At 34.6% G+C, this 20,210-nt stretch overlaps 1 protein-coding gene across 1 annotated transcript in view; it reads left to right on the top strand.

The window, feature by feature from the left end:
- The window catches only part of klg (klingon), a 561,744-nt gene that overhangs the window by 74,116 nt on the left and 467,418 nt on the right, over window positions 1-20,210 (top strand). The window contains exon 2 of the mRNA XM_067762653.1: window positions 18,037-19,563. Coding sequence (XP_067618754.1) covers window positions 19,047-19,563 — 517 coding nt within the window. The 5' untranslated portion in view covers window positions 18,037-19,046. The remainder of the gene's footprint in view (window positions 1-18,036; window positions 19,564-20,210) is intronic.

Genomic DNA, 20,210 nt, shown 5'->3' with positions numbered 1-20,210 from the left:
CTCCTCACTTCATCCTAATCCTTTTATTCACCCCTCCCTACGTCTTTTTCGCTTCATATAGCTCCATCTTCGTCTCATTCTATCTCTTTCTCGGTCCCCTTCTATCTTTTCTCTTCTCTCAAGTTCTTCTCATTCTTCTTCATCGCTTATCTGGTCCAAAATCAAGGCCGGTTTGTCTACAAACCAAACTGAGCTAGGGTTGAATTTGAAAAACAACAACGAACTGAAGAGATACCAGTTGACGCGCTATTGCATGACAAAGAAACACTTTGTAACTACTCTCCTAAGAATATTGACCTGGACTTAGAACCTCGATGTTATATATTTAATGGGCGTATGTGCATATGTTTCCAAATATGTATCTTTATTGATAATGATGATGGGGGTTTGCCAATGTGTTCATACTATTACTGCAGTTGTTGGTAGATGATGTTGATAAACAAACCAGTAAGAAAGCAAACAAGTGCTTTAGAAAATTTCTGAGCACAAAAATAGCAGCGCCAGCAAGTATTTATGACCATTACACACACACACCTTTTCATTTAAGCAGCCGACAGCCAAGAGGAAAGGATGCTTTATAAAAAAGATTATCCATTACAATATAAATATACATATGTATGTATAAGTGTAGAGGATCTTTATAAATGTGTATGTTAATGCAAGGATAGCGGTAAGAAAATCAGTAATTGGGTAAACGGATGTTTATAGAATGATGTGAAATTTCTTTTGAAATACTCAAGATGCAAGCTTCTGAAGGGAACTTTTACATAAAACATAGTACATGACAGCACGTATGCATAGTTGCATAGATATTTATAAGTGTACATATGTATGTACATCTTATCGTTATGTAAAATTTTCGTGTCACAGTGTTAATGGTTGAAATCCTTCGCCGATTTCCATGAAATTTTGTGAGCATATTGGTCTGAGAATCGGATCTTATACATTTTTCATACCCCAAAATTATAAGGACGGTCCACCCTTTAATTTTGTTATTTTAATACAAAATTATTTGTTTAAATACTTGTATGAAACAGCATTTAAAAATGCATACAGCCCTCTGGAACTGGAACTGGGGTTCTGGCCTGGAATTTGACTGGGACTAGGACTCTGACTGGGACTTGTCTTACAATAATATAGGCGGCATACATAATCATTTGGCTAAATTTGAAGCTTAAAATTGTTAAAGTGGGTCAGAAATATCGACAAGCTTCTGATGTGAACAATACTACATCCTATATATACAACAGATATCTACGATTTTTTCACACAAAAATACGTGTCATATACGAAAGCATCTGTTGAAATTTGAAACTTATACCTAATAAAGGGAGAAAAATTTGAATGTGTTGCATGGGTGAAATATGCTACGGTAGACACCTGAATATACCCACTTGCCAATTTTTATCAATATACCTTAAAAATTTATGGACAAGTTTGCTTTCAAACACACAGACAGACGAACATTGCTAAATCAACTCATCTCGTCATCCTGATTGGTGGGTCTATCTCTTCTTCTCCAAGGACTTACAATGGAAAAATTAAAAAACACTTTCAAACAAGTTGTTAAGCGGGTTCGGCTCTGGGAAGTGATCTGGCATACCCTCCGAGGGTATTCTACAGTGAAAAGATTAACATAATATAATACCACTTTTTAAGCAGTTATTATTTGAAATCGGCACAGAAAATATAGGTCTCCATTTATCTTTAAGAAAAAAATAGCCCCGTAGCACTAATTAGAAAAAAAACTTCGCCTAAATATTCTTAAAAATCTATGGTATCCAACTATTATTATTTTTATTATTGTTTATACGATGATTTCTTTTTATGCTCAGAACAACAGCTCTGGCCACAGAAGGACCTTATGGGGCGCAAACGTAAGTTTGTTTATTATTAGTTATTAAATTAGGCTGAATATTGCTTTTTAGGCTTTTTTAAAGGTATTTTGCTTAATACACAATGTCATGGAAGGAAATTCAAAAATTTTCCTGCTATCAAGAGATATCAAAAAACAAAGCAAAACAGATCACCAAATGAACTTAACGAAACAGCAGATAGATTATACATATATACATAGGTTGTGTTACCATGTGAAATTTCGTTCTGATAAATGCAACACTTTTCGACCCTCAATATAAGAAACTTGATTATATAGCTTAGATAAAAGAAAAAATGTCAGAAGTGAACTTCAAATAACCAATGGCATATCACAAATATCAGACATTGAAGAACTAACCGAAGCATACTTTTTATTTCTTTGCCAAAACCACAAAAATGGAGTTGAATGAAAAAGTACACAGTTTTTGACCGATAATATTCATCCCTTACCCCCAGTACGGTTTATCTTGAACTATACAGTTTAACGATGTAGTACATACATACACATGAACATAAGCAGTATTTAAACAAGCTTTCTCCAGAGCATAGAATGGTTTGTCACCACAAAACGCAAATCCTCGTATATTCTCTTATAATAATAATTGCTGCATAAACGATATTGACGAAACTTTATTAATTTACTTATTATACGAGTATAATATTACATTTTTAATAATTTTTTTTTTAATTAATAACAAGTTTCTTATTGTAACGAATTTTAAGAATTCTTGATTATTCTGCACATTCTGTAATCATTCGATTCACTGAAATGTCGCATAAACAACTTAAATATTCAGTACAGAAATGTGTTCTTTATTTACAATACTACGGTGGTAGAAGTAATTCACAATAATCGCGTAATTCACGTATAGTGGGTTAAAATCAAACTGATCAACCATCCCTTGCTTGTGCTGCTTTTATACTAACAGTTGTCTAATTTGCCTATTTCTTAGACCATAGACTTTTCGCGAACAGCCGTCCCAGCTGATTGCTTACATTATTCCCGGGTTTGTATCTCATAGTTGGTTACTAAGCTATATACATGTGTATGCGCGAGTAATGCCATCTTCGCTTTTAGCTGTTTACATGTATGTGTGACTGTTGTTTTTCCTTCTTTGCTCGCAACTGCTGATAACATTTATGTGAAATAATTCTCTCCGCTCTTAGCTTTTCTGTTTACATATATGTGTGGCTGTTTGCTTTATTGTTGTTGTGCATTTATTTACTATCAGCATAGTGTTTCATACTTACTTACTTACTTACTTAAGGGGCACTTATACGGCAGTTACAAACGTACGTACGTACCAAAAACGTGTCAGCTGACACAACCTATCTTATGAGTGTGTAATGTAAACGAAAACTGACCGACGCGTCGTGCAACGCCCGTACGTACGTATCTCGGAACGTAGAAATCAAAACAATTTTGATTTTTTCCGTAAGAACGTGTCAGCTGATCGCTCTCTCATTAGACATAGTAGCCTAATAAACCTTTGTGCGCTAAGTTTTGACCGTTTGCAGTTTTATGCAAAAACACCTAATTAAAGTTTGAAAAATTGTGAAAATAATTCGAAATAATAATGTAAAAGAGCAGATTATAAATAAGTAATCTATTTATATTTATTTAATATTAATTCCAGCCTTTTACAACATCAAAAATTAAATTGGAAAAAGTTGATGTTTCCATAAGCATGCATGCATAATTCGATGGATTACGTTCATGTCTCCGTAGAGCTCGTACAGATCATCGTAAAATTTTCTTCGGTACTCGCCATCGCCAATGCGTAGAGGTCCATTAATCTTTCGAGGAACTTTTTTCACGAACACTCCCAGAGCCATTTCATCTGATTTTGTCATGGTCCATGCTTCTGCACCGTATAGCACGACGGGTACGATAGGTGACTTTTAGAGTATGATTTTCGTTTGCCGAGAGAGGACTTTACTTTTCAATTGCCTACCTAGTCCAAAGTAGCATTTATCAGGATCTTCGGTGTGGTATGCGGAGCACGCTACTACCACACAATGGCGTCCGCCAATAATTTAAGTAAAATCTAATTAAAATTGAAAATATTGAATTCTTTTCATTCACGTTTACCTGTGCACATTTCAGTATTCGAATAATCCTTTATTAGCGATTATGTGTATAGTGTATGACGACGATGTATATATATTCGATTTCAGCTCATCGAATTCTGAAAATCGAGTATTAGAGTTCTCGAATAATCGCTTTTTTGAATATCATACGGTTGAAAAATCGTTAATTATAATTGCCACTGGTAGTTAAAAACAACAATGATAGTAAATTTTTCTGTTATTGTAAGTTTTCGCTGTAAATGTGGAGAAGTCAAGCCTAACATAAAGTACATGGAATATTGAATTGACAGAACATTTTCCTAGCGATGTTTAGCTGATATCTTCGTCGACCTTTACTGGAGCCTTATCTGGGACTTATCGTTTGAGGTTCGCTCATAAGTTTACACCTTATACATTAAACTAACCAAAAATATAATGACGATATTTGCCATATAAATTCGTGATATGAAAATGTATGCCCAACACTTTTGGCCATTTGTATCATATTAACTTTTATAACCTTTCAACTGATAATCAAGTAAATACATATCGTTCTTATTATTCTCACGTTAACACCAATTTTGACATAAACCATACATCACAAACCAACCACGAATGTGCATAAATCCAACCACTTAACGGTCATTCAGTAAATGTTTAACACCTCAAAATACCTGAAATTACAAAAAATGTCATTTAAATTATACTAACTGTAAATTTTATACTGATAATAAGCGCATGAACATAACTTTTCCATTTTCAGCGGACCAAGGTCATGAAAATGCTGTATTTGTTGTATGAGGGTACCATAAAATTTGTTTAAAAATGTGTTGGAATAAAAACAAAAACATAAAGGAAAGACAAAAAAATAAAAAAGGTCAAAACGTTTTCCATGAGCACAAATTCATGTATCTAAACAGTAAGGCGTGTCACTGCATGAAATATAAAAATTACAATGCAGCATAAGCACACTTATGCACATTACGGTGCTTCAAAAAAAAAAAAAAAAAAACTTATAAAAACAAGTAAAGGTGTCTAAGCTCGGGTGTAACCGAACATTATATACTCAGCGAGAGCTTCAATTGTACATTTGCATAATTTCATATAAATTACTTTTCTACATTTCACGTGGCACCGCCCGTTTAAAAAAAATTTCTCCACATTTCCTCTTACAATAAAACTTGATAAGTGAAATATCATTGATTCAAAACTATTTTTTGCAAAGTTATAGCTTATTATTCTAGTGTACGACTCTTTTAAACTTCTTTTATATCTAAGTTGCGGTGGTCTTTAACCGATCCCGTCCATTTTTACTAGAAATATTTTTTGATATAAGGAAAATATGTGTACACAATTTCATTACGATATGTCAATTTCGAGTTATGGCTTCTGAAACATAGAAAATTGCTAGTCATAAAAGGGGCGGTGCCACCCCCATTTTCAAAAATTTTAGTGTTTTCCAATTTAATGTTATAATTAAATTGAGAAAGTAAAATTCTATCGACACAAAGCTCTTTTTCGCTAAGATATAGCATATTATTTTCGTCCACGACCCTTTTAAAAAATCGTTTATATAAAAGTGGGCGTGGTCTTTAACCGATCTCGTAGGTTTTTACTAGAAATATTTCCTGCTATAAGGAAAACCTGTGTACCCAATTTAATTACGATCCGTTAATTTTTCTTCGAATTATGGCTCCCGAAACAGAAATTGGCTTAATCATAAAAGGTGCGGTTCCACGCCCATTTCTTTATACTCAGCTGAGCAGAGCTCACAGAGTATATTAACTTTGTTCGCTTAACGGTAATCCGTAATGGCATAAATTAACCGATATAGATATAGAATTCTATATATCAAAATGATCTGGGCGAAAAAAGAAATTAATTTAGCCATGTCCGTCTGTCCGTCCGTAAACACGATAAGTTGAGTAAATTTTGAAGTATCTTTATGAAATTTTGTACGCAGGTTCCTGGGCACTCATCTCAAATCGCTATTAAAAATGAACGAAATCGGACTACAACCACGCCCACTTTTTCGATATCGAATATTTCGAAAAACCCAAAAAGTGCGAAAAATTCATTACCAAATACGGATAAAGCGATGAAGCTTGGTAGGTGGGGTTGACCTTATGACGTGGAACATAAAATTAGTAAAATTTTGGACAATGGGCGTGGCACCGACCACTTTTGAAAGAAGTTAATTAGAGAGTTTTGCAAGCCGTAATTCGGCAGTCGTTGAAGATATCATCATGAAATTTGGCAAGAGCGTTACCACTATTCCTGTATGTGTGCTAAATGAAAATTAGCAAAATCGGAAGACAAGCACGCCCATTTTTTTTTTTTTTTTTAATTTTTTAAGTCAAATTATAACAAAAAATTTAACATCTTTACAGTATATAAGTAAATTACGTCTACATTCAACTCCAGTAATGAATGGTGCAACGAAATACAAAAATAACAGAAAATTTCAAAATGGGCGTGGCTCCGCCCTTTTTCATTTAATTTGTCTAGGATGCTTTTAATGCCATAAGTCGAACAAAAATTAACCAATCCTTGTGAAATTTGGTAGAGGCTTTGCTTCTAGGACGATAACTGTTTTCTGTGAAAAAGGGAAAAATAGGTCGAAGCCACGCCCAGTTTTATACACAGTCTACCGTCTATCCTTCCGCTCGGCCCTTAATACGATAACTTGAGCAAAAATCGATATATCTTTACTGAACTTAAATGGCCGAAATCCGACTATGACCACGCCTTTTATTTGATATCGAAAATTACGAAAAATGAAAAAAAAAATGCCACAATTCTATACCAAATATGAAAAAAGGGATGAAACATTGTAATTGGATTGGTTTATTGACGCAAAGTACAAGTTTAGAAAAAAATTTGAAGAAAGGGTGTGACGCCTTCCATATTTAGTAGAATAAAAGGAAAAAGTTCTGCAGGGCGAAATCAAAAGCCCTTGGAATCTTGGCAGGAATACTGTTCCTGGTATTACATATATAAATAAATTAGCGGTACCCGACAGATGATGTTCTGGGTCACCCTGGTCCACATTTTGGTCGATATCTCGAAAACGCCTTCACATATACAACTAAGGGCCACTCCCTTTTAAAACCCTCATTAATACCTTTAATTTGATACCCATATCATACAAACACATTCTAGAGTCACCCCTGGTCCACCTTTATGACGATATCTCGAAAACGCGGCCACCAATGGAACTAAGGCCCACTCCCATTTAAATACTCATTAACACCTTTCGTTTGATACCCATATCGTACAAACACATTCTAGAGTCACCCCTGGTCCACCTTTATGGCGATATCTCGAAAAGGTGTCCACCTATAGAACTCCCTTTTAAAATACTCTCTAATACCATCCATTTGCTACCCATTTCATACAAACACATTCCAGGTTTACCCTAGGTTCATTTTCCTACATGGTAATTTTCCCTTATTTATTGTCCAGAGCTCTCAGCTGAGTATGTAAAGTTCTGACTGATTTTCTTATGACTATCTTGCCACAGAAATCTTTGCAATATCAACACCCATGCTTATATTTAAAAGTTTTCATTTATATTTTTAGGGTGACATTAATAATTGTTAGTTAGCACACCAGGGCCCGTATCGTCTTATAGTATCACGGATATTCATCTGTCAAACTTTTCATAAAATGTATAATACATTACAAGTGCTTATTTGCAACCTATATTTCACGTATTACTTCAATCCTAATCACAATGTCAGTACATTGCGATTTAAAAAACTGAATTCGATCATGGATCGTATAACACAAAATGGCCACGGTGGTGTGATGTTAGCGTGCTACGCCTACCCTACCGGAAATCCTGGGAGCAAAACCTGGAAAAAGCAACGACGAAATTTTTAGAAAAAAATAGTTTTCTTTTTAACAGAGCCGTGGCTTACATTTGATGAACTTTTTTTTTGTTGATTTGACAGAACGTTAAGTTCAAAATCAAAAATTTGTGCGATGTTGATTCAACAGCTATTTGCGATGGATACAAATTTACAGAAATATTGGTTGTATTGACCCTTAGTTCGGAAAATTTTCTGTAAAAACTTGTTCCAAGTATTCACCTCAGTTAAAAGATTAAACCAGATTAAATGCAAGTTTAAAATTAATAAGTTCCGTAAGTCACATATATAGCAATCCCAGTTTTAAAATCGGTCAGGGTTTGGTACGATTTTAAATCTAGTAAATGTGTTATTTCACTCTAGTACATGTGTTATTTGACCAAGTAGAAAATATTGTTTTAAATTATACATCTGGTTCCTCCTACATATATTCGAATCCTGATAACCCTCTTTATTCGTGTCAATTTTAAAAAAAATTTGAAATCTGTAATCCAAGTGATGACTTTCTTTATAGTACGTAGGACAAAGTACAATTTCATACAAATTTATAAAAGTGTACATACACGCAGCTAAAACATTCATAAGTTTACATCTATAATTTTTTTAAGTACAAAAATGCATAGGTTAACATGTTGTTTTTGTTTTCATTTATGTTCACAGATATATATAATGTTGCTATCTCTGAGCATTAAATACTCCATTGGGGAGTAACTTTTTGAGTAATTACTTTTGCACCGGATTTGCACTCGACCAACGTTGAAACAACGAAGCTACCAACCTCCCATTCTCCATGAATCCTACATTTTGTACATATAAAAGAGTAAAAGATCATAAAAAATATTTTATTGCTCCTGCAGGATATGAAAATGTCGTTGAAAATAGCTTATGTAACTTTTACTGTAGGCAAAATAAAACCAAATCGCTCCATAATTTGCGCTTATCCGCAAATACATAACAGATGTGCTATTAGAATGAACGTAATGTGTACTTACGAACTTAACCTTTTTTTTACCTATGTAAAAGTACTTACCAACATAATACATGCGATAATTATTGGCAACGGACGACTTTCGAAATGACTTTTAATGGCTTGTTAGCATTGAATGTCCAGCACTGTTCGCTTATAATACATGCATATATATTAGACTGGGTCGATTTATTAACCGATATCGCGCCATCGATTTTTCGATAGGATTTGGGCTCAGGAAAAAACTATACACTACGCATACCCAAAAAAAATAATTTTCGAGTCTGCGAAATTTCATTTTTTTTTTTACTTTTTTCGACTTTGATTTTTAAGGTTTTTTTCATGACCTACTAAAAAATTTTCATTTGATTGTAAAATTTTCATGTATACCCTGTCCGACCCAAAAATGTTCGCTAAAAAGTTGGAAATAACAGCTTTTTGAAAAATATTTTTTTGGGTCGGACAGAGTATATAATTGAACATATTTTTAGTAGGTCATGAAAAAAACCTTAAAACTCAAAGCAAAAAAGTCAAAAAAAATGAATTTTCGCAGGCTAGAAAATAATATTTTTGGGTATGCGTAGTGGAACTTTTTTTCCTGAGCCCAAATCCTATCGAAAAATCGGTGGCGCCATATCGATTAACTTTCGTCCATACAAATCGACCCAGCCCAATATATATAGGTATACTAGATATACTTGTGCTCATAAACCTGTATGATTACATTCGAAATTTCCAGATGTTAAGTGCGTTAGGTATAATGTGGAAAATGTTGCAAATCATTGTTTGCTGTTGTGTAGTTTTTGTGCCTTTTTTCTTTAAAGAGGAGTATCAAGGAGAAATTATCTGTAACCACGTCCGTAGCAAAGTTGATACTAGAAATACGTGGATGGCGACAGCTTATTTTGTAGTAACGGAATAAAAAATAAAACCGAAGACTTCTAAAAATAAAATATCTATCAGTACAAGTTCAAACACCAGAACTGGAAATATGTAAATAAAATTATAAGCCTGTTCAATTACACGTAAGGTCCTTGCAAGCACTTGTGAAGTACATTTGAAGAACCCCTTTTTAAACGGTTTTATTTAGTTTAAATCTGTGTAGCGAACAGAATTTTGTAATTGAAATTTAAGTAACTTCCTGATAAGCTACAAGTTTGCAACTTGGAATACAGTACAGAACCCGATGGCAATGCAATAATAAAAAAAAACTCCGATAGGTTGCGCATGGATCGAAATATTTCCAAAAACAAAAAAAAATTTGTGGTCCTATTTGGCTCATATTTGGAACACATATTACGTACAGTCCGGTAGAAGTGACATCAAAATGCTTTGGAGTTCGAGCAGGGACAAGCATACGTGGCGCTGAGTCTAGTAAAGTCTTTGGAAGGACTATATATTGAGGACTATTGAAGTTGTAACAAATTGTCAGGAAAGAGTCCTTGTAATAATAAGTCACTAAATGAACTAAATAGAATGAGAAATAATAGCCAGTTAAATAAAGAATAAAAGCTTGAAAATAAAATAATTAAAAAAAAATGTTTAAGTTAACGGTTTTATTTAAAACAATACTTACATGAAGTAATAATAAAATAAATAATTAGGTATATAAAAAATAATTAGGTAAATAAAATAATTAGGTAGGTCCTAGGTACTAGTCATCACACTCCTCATCAATCTAGGGCGTTGATCAGACAATTAAATAAAAGCGTGGTATTAATCATAAATAAAAAAACCTATCGTAACATAATTCGGCATAGAGGTTACCTTTACTATAGGAATGCTTTGAAGAAAAATTAACGAAATCGGTTAAGGACCACTTTTATATAGAAGAGTTTTAAGAGAGAAGTGGACGAATAAAATAAGCTATAATCTTTGCAAAAAAGAGCTTTATACGAAAAATTTCGTCCTTAGTTAACAAGATCTCGTAAACAAATCTTTCCTAAGTGAAGTTTATTATAATGTAAGCACTACTGCTTTCACTGATGCACAAATCGTTGTTAACATAAATCAAAGCTTTAAATTTTCGTCCATTAAATTATACACATTGTGGTTGTCTTGTGCCATTACCTAACTAAACTTTGTACGCGTTCAACAAGCGAGACAGTTCCCCCATGACTTGCGTTAATGAAAGAAGTATTTGTTGTTCAAAAGTTTCCACATTTTCGTGGTTCATGTGGCTTTTGATTTTGTGCTGTTGTTATCGTTATTGGCAACAGTCATTTAAAACCTATTAAATTACCTACAAATTGTTAGTAGTCATCGTGAATGTAGATGTTAAAGTGGTCTGAGAAACAAAGATTACTTATTGTTCTTTTGCAAAAAAAGATTCAAAAAATCACACCAAGGCGAATACATACCAGGTGGTGGCAAAGCGAATTCAACCAATTCGCTATGCAGAAGAATGTCAAGTCAAAAGAAAATTTTAATTGATTTCGATTAACTGACATATTGAAGTCCAAGGTGCTGTATAGAAAATAATCAAGAAGAAGCGATCTGCTGTTGGGTTAACAACACCTGGTACTGAGTTCGCCGTGAATTACACTTTCAATAAAATGTTTTAAAAGACATCTCCTACATTTCCCGTCAATATTTTGAAATTTATTATGACTTAAGAAAGTGAAGCTCCAATGTAGTATTAGAAAAACGGTGGGGAAAGATATTCGCTGGAAAGTATTGGCACTCAAGATTATAGAAGAATGACCATGATTAGCATAAAATCATTGTAACGACAACAACAACAATATCAGCATCAACTCGAATTTCCTGAACGTATCGATTGCTTCCACTCCCGCAGTGATGAATCATAACATTGGGATAAAGGAATGTTTTTAACCAATTTGGTTCAGAAAGCCGCTGAAGTGAAAGAGACATTCAAGCCATTCAAAATTTAATAACTTAAAAAAAGGGGATAGAAGTGGCTGAGACGTATGTGTCCCCACAGAATTTTTGAATGGAACTTATTATTCCTACTATTATTTTTTGAAGCCATTTTTGTACTTACATTCAAAATTCGATTGCTTTAAGTGTTCAATCATGGCTGGGACTCTTTGATCCCATAATAAATACGCGTGGTATTAATGAAATATGAACGCCATCGGTTTTTGAAATAACGAGAAAATCATATACGCAATTACCTCAGTATATAACTAAAGCCCCATAACTGCAATTTTCTATCTAAGAAGTCTGCCTTATGAAGAAAAGAAGCGCAAGAAGGGCCAAAAAATCGTTAAGTTTTTATTATTAAAACAATTTCTCGATAAACCCCCTTACTATACAAATACCGTTAAGTTGCAGTTGAGGAAAGCAGGCTCCTCAAGTATATTAGAGTCTAAGGGCCACTGGCATCAAAATTGAATTGTGGCTGTGTTGGTGAGAGTACAATCATCGTAGTGGAAGTGGCATAGTGGTTGAATAACCAACAACGAGGCAAGACGTAAGCGCGCTTGTTTGTAATATAGTGTATGAGGTGAGCGCGAATAAAAATTTCACTAGCCGAGTGAGTACCCCTATATTTTACCACCTCTGTTTTCTACGATCAGCAACGACTTCAACTGCACTCTCTTGAATTTTTATTTCAGCTTTCCCTAAATATGAAAAAGTGGATACAAACATTTGTAAGAGCGTCATCCAGAATCCGAGAATTATCGTCCTCGTTATTATGACTCGCTGTATTTGGATCTGCTTCCTACATAGTTAGCCCTTATTATGGCGTAGTAATTGACGATGATGTGTTAAGCTTTGCACTCAAAATTTAGTTAATTCTAATACATATTTCAGTATTCAAAAATGTATATTTAATCACTGTAGTTCCGAATACACCTACGCACATATCATACACACCTTACTCCCACTAATTTTCGAACGAAATGAAATTTAAACAAGTGATTCAAAAGGTTGATAAGGACAATTCATAGCCACCGCAACCCAATTGTCAACCTCACCTACGCGAGGTGAATCCTGTTACAAATATACACTTATCTTACACATATTTAGCAGGCTAGGCTCTGGTAACACCAAATTCCTCGTGTAATTAAGGGCGGGGGTGGAATGACCTAGAAGGTTCAATGAGGTTATATTAACACGTTCCCGTGTTGGTCGGGTTAGTACCTTAATTGTGCTTGTTACCGGAACTTACTGGATCTATATTAGGCATAGGACCATCAACATCGATAACACTAAACAACACGTTCAGGGAGTGTCCTTATCGCTACACCAACAAAAACAATAAGCCAAGGAATTTCCAAATGCAAAGACGTTCGACAGGTTTATTATGGAAGATTCAAGTAGAATAAAAGATAGAAGTAAAACCTAGTATTTTATACAAAATCTACTTTGTTCTTCACAAACTCAGTAACAAGTTTACGAAGAGTAGAAAAAGGATCTAAAGTAGGGCTCTTGTATAACTGATAACAGTATCAACTGAACCGACATGAACATACATAGTTTTGCCTGTTAACTTATAGATTATTGAAAAAATTTTGTTTACTGTCTCCATGAAACTTAGTTCCCTGAGAATTTCTTTATTTGGCATTTAAAACGCGTAAATTTGTGCTGCTTTTATTAATTATCACATAAAATTGCTCTAAGCTTTACGAGTTTCTTGTTTGCCAAATAAATTTACATTAGGAAACAGCTTTTAGCTTAGTAAATTAAAATAAAAAAATTTTGTTTATCAAAAATGTTTGCCATCTGTAGTGTTTATGTAAATAATATTTTCAACACATTTCCATAGAAATAAAATTAATTATATTTAAATATGTTCCGCAGTCAAATCATATTAAATTATTACCATATAATTTTTACACATTGCTGTTTGCTATTTTAAAATTATTTTTCTATGTAGCCATCAAACTATATAATTTCTATTTTAATATGAATTAGATTTATATGCTAATTATTTAAATTTTGATTGCATAAACAACAAGCGCATATTTATTATATAATCTAATTTACGCCATAATTTTCGCATAAAATATATTATGCGTGCTAAAGATGAATGTATTGGCCGGTCGGTTAATCGGCGGCGGCGGCGTAGACTCTATTATATACCGGCGGCGGCGGCGTGGCCGGCGCGCCGACAAAGTGATCGGCGTAAACCTCTAAATTGAATGGATGGACTTCAGAATATCACATTGTCCACAATTAATATGGAAAGATATTGCTGACGTCAATGGTATGTTTGACGATCTGGAACAATATCATTAACTTGTGGATGAGTATCTGGGAGGCTTGTAAGGCGAAAATTAAATAAAATAATATTTGGAAAGGTTTTGTTTATATGTATTTAAGGAAATCGATGTTTCGGCCATTTCTTAAAGATCCGCGGATTTTGCCTCAAAATCTCACGGATCGTTCAAAAAATTTCGGTAGTAGAGAGGGAGAAATACTTAAAATGGACAAACTTTTGTAGCGTAGTTTCACCGAAGCAGATGTTCTGGGCTAACTTCAATACCCGTCGTCATCACGATTTCTTTAAATATTATGTGGCTACATGCTGGTCACACACTAAGACGACTTACGGTTGCTATCAATTATCTACTAATATTCATGACTCTCGTGGCACAATTTTAACGATTAGCGTCAATGCTGGATTATTAGTAATCGCGCCAACGGGCGGCTTCAGTTTTTTCGGCTGTTTCTAGGATCTACAATTCCCGACGTGCGAACAATAACCATACGGACCACCAGTCGCTACCACGCATCCTGGCCCTTATACCATATGCCAGCACATAAGCTATATGACTGCGACTTCGTCGACGTCACTTTCCTAGAAGCTCTAGGTGTAGCTCCGAAGACTTTCTGACGGATGCTTTTGTAGCGCTATGCTTCCAAGCTAATCAAAAAAACACCTTGAAACGTTAGGGAGTAACTATTTGGCCAAGGATGCCGCCCTCGTGAGTGAAAATCGTATAATCCTTTGCGTATCTACATAATTTAAACTTTACAAGGACCGTGGATAAAATTTTTAAAATGTAGACCAAAATTTGCAGACGTTTGTCTTCGATACATTGGCTTCAATAGTCTTAGTTTCCGGCCTTACGATATAAGAGCTCATTATGGATGACCGCCTTCAGTTTTCAGACTAGCTCGAATATTCCCTAAGTTAGGGTAGTAGAACACCCGGTAATTTGTTCGACTGACTTGAAAAAGCTTTTGTTTCACCACTTTCAGTGTTCTTGCGAACGACAAAGCCTAACGTGGTTAAAAAATGTGCCTATGTATTTACATTTGTAACAGGAGCCGTCATTTCTTGGCCATATTTAAACATGGCTGATAGGCTATATCCAATGTGATTTACTCCAAGGGACTACTTGGGGTAGGGCCGCCAACTTTAGGAAATGTAAAACCGGGAGACTTGGGTGTTGAATAATGAAATGAGAAAATCGAAATTAAGATTTCAGATGATATTTTATAGTTAAGCAAATAAAGTCATTTTTCAAACCCTTCTCATACCGATTTCGCTTATTCTTTAAACCAATCGGGATATAAAATTCGGCACCTTTTTTTTGGTAAGTTGCTTTTTTAACAACTTGAGGACAATTTGAAAATATGTTCGACATTTTGGAACATTTTATTTAAATTCATTGTTCTTTATTCATTTTTTGAAAGAATTATGCGAAGTGAGCATTTAAATAATGTTTCTTTTAGTGCTTTGTTTTAATAACTTTGTGAACTCGGTGATGCAAAATCAGTGTTAAGCCGGCATGGAAAGCTCCTGTTTTTTTAAATAGCTATTGAACGGTTAGAAAGTGTTAAATTTAGCAATTGGATTTTTATAACTGGCAGTGATGCGCATCCCTTGATACCCCTTTGGACCACATCGGACCAATTTTCGAGATGAACAATAAATAGCTTAGACAGTCTTAAAATAGTAGAAAATATAGTAACGCACCGGACGCCGCCGCCACGCCGATATTTTTGACATTCGGCGGCGGTGTGCGAAAAACGTCGCAAATCGGCGGCGGCGGCGGCGTATATCTCTAATGTATAGATATATATATTTTTAGATAAACAAAAGAGCACGTAGATATGTATGTATATTAAAGGGGATCGAAAAGAATTTAATATTAAGGGCTTTCATAGTTTTGTGCATTTGTATGTATGTATTTATTTGAAAATTTGTTCCTAGCACAACAATTTTGTCAAATTATTTAACAGTGCTAGTCATGAATAGCATGAGCTATAAAAATTGAACACTTATAATAATAATAAATAAAATTAGATTTGTTTAAGAGATGTATCCGCTGATAAATATAAGGATCGTGAGCCACTTCTCAGTTAAAATTTTTTTTGCACATTTTAGTTGGTATTAAGTTATGAGAAAAAAATAAATATTTATTGTAAAAATATATTACAGGAATTTAAGACGCAAATGTAGTGTTAGTTGTTGTATTAACGATAAAGACACTCTCCCGAAGGTTATGGGAAGTGTTATCGATATTGGTGGTCCTTTGCCGGATATAGATCCGGTACGTTCCGGTAACAAGCGCCATTAAGGCACTAGCCCGACCATCTCGGGAACGATTAATATGACAACGTTTAACCTTTTAGGCTATACCGCCCACCACCCACTAGTTCCATGAGGAACTTGTGGTCGCCAGAGTTTCGCCTGCTTAGTATGTGTAGGATACATTATATTTGCATAAGGATTCATCTCGCGTAGGTGAGCTGGATAATTGGGTTGCGAAAGCTCTGAATCTATAAATTATTTTGCATATCAACCGCTTGATACTAGAGTCTAGACTACTTGCACAAAGGTCCGAACTATCCTATATTCTTTTGACGGCCATTGCACTCAATATACACATTAAATTCTCGATAACTCTGCGGCTTCTGTTATCACTCGAATCACTGAACTGTCAATTAAATACACTTAAATTTTCTGCATGTAACTTTCTTTTTATTAAACGGTTTTATTTAGCTTGACTTGACAGGCTAGTTGGCTGGCTGGCACGAATTTTGTAATTGAAATTTAAGTAACTTCCCGATAAGCTACAAGCTTGAAACTTGAAATATAGTTCAGAACCCGATGACAATGCAATAATAAGAAAAAAATCGCCGCTAGGTGGCGCAATCATCAAGATGTTCACAAGAATCATATTTGTGGTCCCATTTGGCTCCTATTTGGAACACATAATACATACAAGAATAGACAGCGACCTATGAAAAAAAATCGCCACTAGGTGGTGCAAGGATCGAGATATTCACAAAAATCGTATTTGTGGTCCGATTTGGCTCATATTTGGAACACATAATACATACAAAAACAGACAGCAACCTATGAAATAAATCGCCACTAGGTGGCGCAAGGATCGAGATAATAAAAAAAATTGTATTTGTGGTCCGATTTGGTTCATAATTGGAACACATAATACATACAAGAATAGACGGCGACCTATGATGTCCGATTTGTCTCATATTTGGAACAAATATTACATACAGTCCGGTAGAAGTGACATCAAAATATTTTGGAGTTGGAGGAGGGACATACGTGGCGCAGAGTCGAGTAAAGTCTTTGGAAGAATTATGTATTGAGGACTTAGATTGTAACAAATTAGCAGGAAAGAGTCCTTGTAACGAGTCAATAAATGAACTAAATAGAATGAGAAATAATTACATAAAGACTAAAAACTTGAAAAAAAAATAATTAAAAAAAAAATATAAGTTAAACGGTTTTATTGAAAACAATACTTACATGAAGTAATAATAAGACTAAAAGCTAGAAAATAATTAGGTAGGTCCTAGGTACTAGTCATCACACTCCTCATCAATCTAGGGCGTTGATCAGACGGTTAAATAAAAGCGTTGGGCGCGTGATTTCTAAAAATGTGAGGTGTAGCATAACCTGGTTAAGGTTCAGTTCAGATCCGATTTAAAAATTGCGAGACCGGATTTAGGTTCAGTGTACCAAAGGCTTTTGAGAAAGAAATGATTCAAGAATTTGTCGGCCTGTGTAATTATTTGCAAACGCTGATAATAACATAATACTAAGTATACTACTAAGTAGCGGTATTCTATCTTTGCGGTTGCCAAATTCGGGTGTACAAAGAAATAACTTCTTAGCCATTCGAACAACATGACTTTCCTAAAGAAGCCATTATACTCTGTTCCACTAACGTGAAGCCTATCGGAAAAAAAATGCACAGATATTTTTTGGTTACTCTAATGTACAACCGTATCCACACTCACATTATAATTATTCATATGGCAATTTGTAATAATTTTGTTTATTTTGTTTATTTTCAGGCTACCATACACAGACTGATATTATTCACTGAACCATCGTTGAATCAACAAATAATTGCAATAAATCAAAGCATGTCAGCATCTCCCCAGTGTAGCGCCCAAAACAGCCGTCACATTTACTAGCTAACAATTTGTCTACCTGTGAATATTATTAACATAATTTGTTGTTTTTTTAGTAAGTTTTTTTCTGTTAGTATGTGCACATATACGTCATTTTGTGACACAAACGTGTTAAAAATAAATTTGCATAAATAGGAAATATTTCGTGTTGACAGTGTAAATATTTACATTCGGCTGCATGTGAGGTGAAGCGGTCAAAATTATGCAATAAATTATTTGGAGACACAGTTGTTGAAATGTGAATAAATCAACAATTATTTAATGTAAAATTTATTTGTTTGCATAAAAGTAGATAATTGATTAATAGCGGTAACAAATTAACAAATGCCTAAACGCACATAAAAGTTATAAGGAAAAAATTACGTTTATTTAAATCTAAAAGTATGATAAAAAGAAAAATTTGCAGATGGAGCACCTAAAAGTATGCAACAATTACGCGATTTGGTCCTAAACCAGCGTGCGTATTAAAGCGCTATAATTTTTGCTTACCAAAGCAACCGCAAGAAAGAAAAAAAAAGAAAAATTACAAATAAATGACAGGAAATTCCTATAAATTCTAAATAACAAAAATAAAGAATTTATAATTTAATTCAGAGAGCCACTTAGCGATAATTTCCATTGTTTACGCTTATATTCTTAACTTCTATGGAAAATGCAGCGGAAGTAAAAGCACAAAGCAAGTATAAAATTGTCGAAGGAAATAAAATTTTTTACAAAAATACTTACGAATAAAAACGAATATAAAAGTGCTTAAACTTACCGCATAAAAAAATAATTAACAAGAAAAAAAATATATACATATAGGTAAGCATAACTACTTCTAGCTGCGTGCTAACAAAGCCAACATTTAAATATTCATTCACAATCAAGTGTGCCCGTTTTCAGTAACAATGTGTATAATTTCCCAAAGCATACGTTGTGGCGCGCAAGCATATGCTGCAAACACAATACGCCCGCGTATAAGCACTGACACCACCCCCGCAACTCTCACCACCGCTACGAACGTCAGCAGCAACAACAAAAGCGAAAACGCCGTCTTTGTTACGAAACCAACACCGACTCAAGCAACTAAAACAATTGTAACCGAGCTACACCAACAACGAAACAGCGAAACACAATTGTCCACTGTTTCATTGCATTTTACGGTACGACATTTACGTAACACTTCGCAGGTGCCGACTGCTTTGAATGCAGTTTCCACGTCATCGTCATCATCACCAACGTCGTCATCAGCATCGCTATCGTCGTCACCGTCGTCCTTACCATCGTCTACATTGTTTACTTTATCGCAACGTTCTTACACTACATTCAGAATGAATTGCCCCATTTTAATTGTAATTAGCTTGGGTTTCATTTTGCATGCCAGTCTGCTGTGGAACGGCGCACAAGCTGCTATTTCAAATCGAGGTAAGTGCGATGGTCTAATATTGTTACGTAACATACTCATCATATACATACATACATGTACTGATAACTGTGAACTTATAAAGTGAAAACGTAAATCGATGTTTCCATGGAAAATATTAAATTTCACAGTTTTTTTAATTAACTCATTTTCGATGCTGCGTACCAAACAAGAATAATTTAAAATAATAACTTTACTTACATAATTTTCCCTTAACCGTTTAAACGGTTATGACCGTCCAGCAACGCGTGCAAGTTGCTTCTTCGCTGTCTAACTGGCGCCAATCAGAAACACCAAGGGAACATAAATCGTTTTCCACCTAGTCCTTCCTGCGGAGTGGAGGACGGCCTCCTCCTCTGCTCCCACAGGCGAGTTCCGATAAAAATACTTTCTTAGCCAGATTATCATCTTTCATTAGCATATTATGGCCTAGCCAGCACGGCCACTGTGTTTTGATTTGCTGGACTATGTTGGTGTCTGCACAAAGCTTGTACAGTTCATAACTAAATATTCGTTGGTCCGAAAATCTTCGAAGAACTTTTCTCGCGTATGTTCTCAAAGCCTTCTCATCTGATGTTGGAATGACCTAAGCTTCTGCGCCATTTAGCAGAACGGGTACGATAAGTGACGTACAGAGGATGATTTTCGT

The sequence above is a fragment of the Eurosta solidaginis genome, chromosome 1, assembly GCF_040869045.1.
Source record: "Eurosta solidaginis isolate ZX-2024a chromosome 1, ASM4086904v1, whole genome shotgun sequence".
Taxonomy (NCBI): Eukaryota; Metazoa; Arthropoda; class Insecta; order Diptera; family Tephritidae; genus Eurosta; species Eurosta solidaginis.
This window is presented reverse-complemented; position numbering and strand designations above follow the sequence as displayed.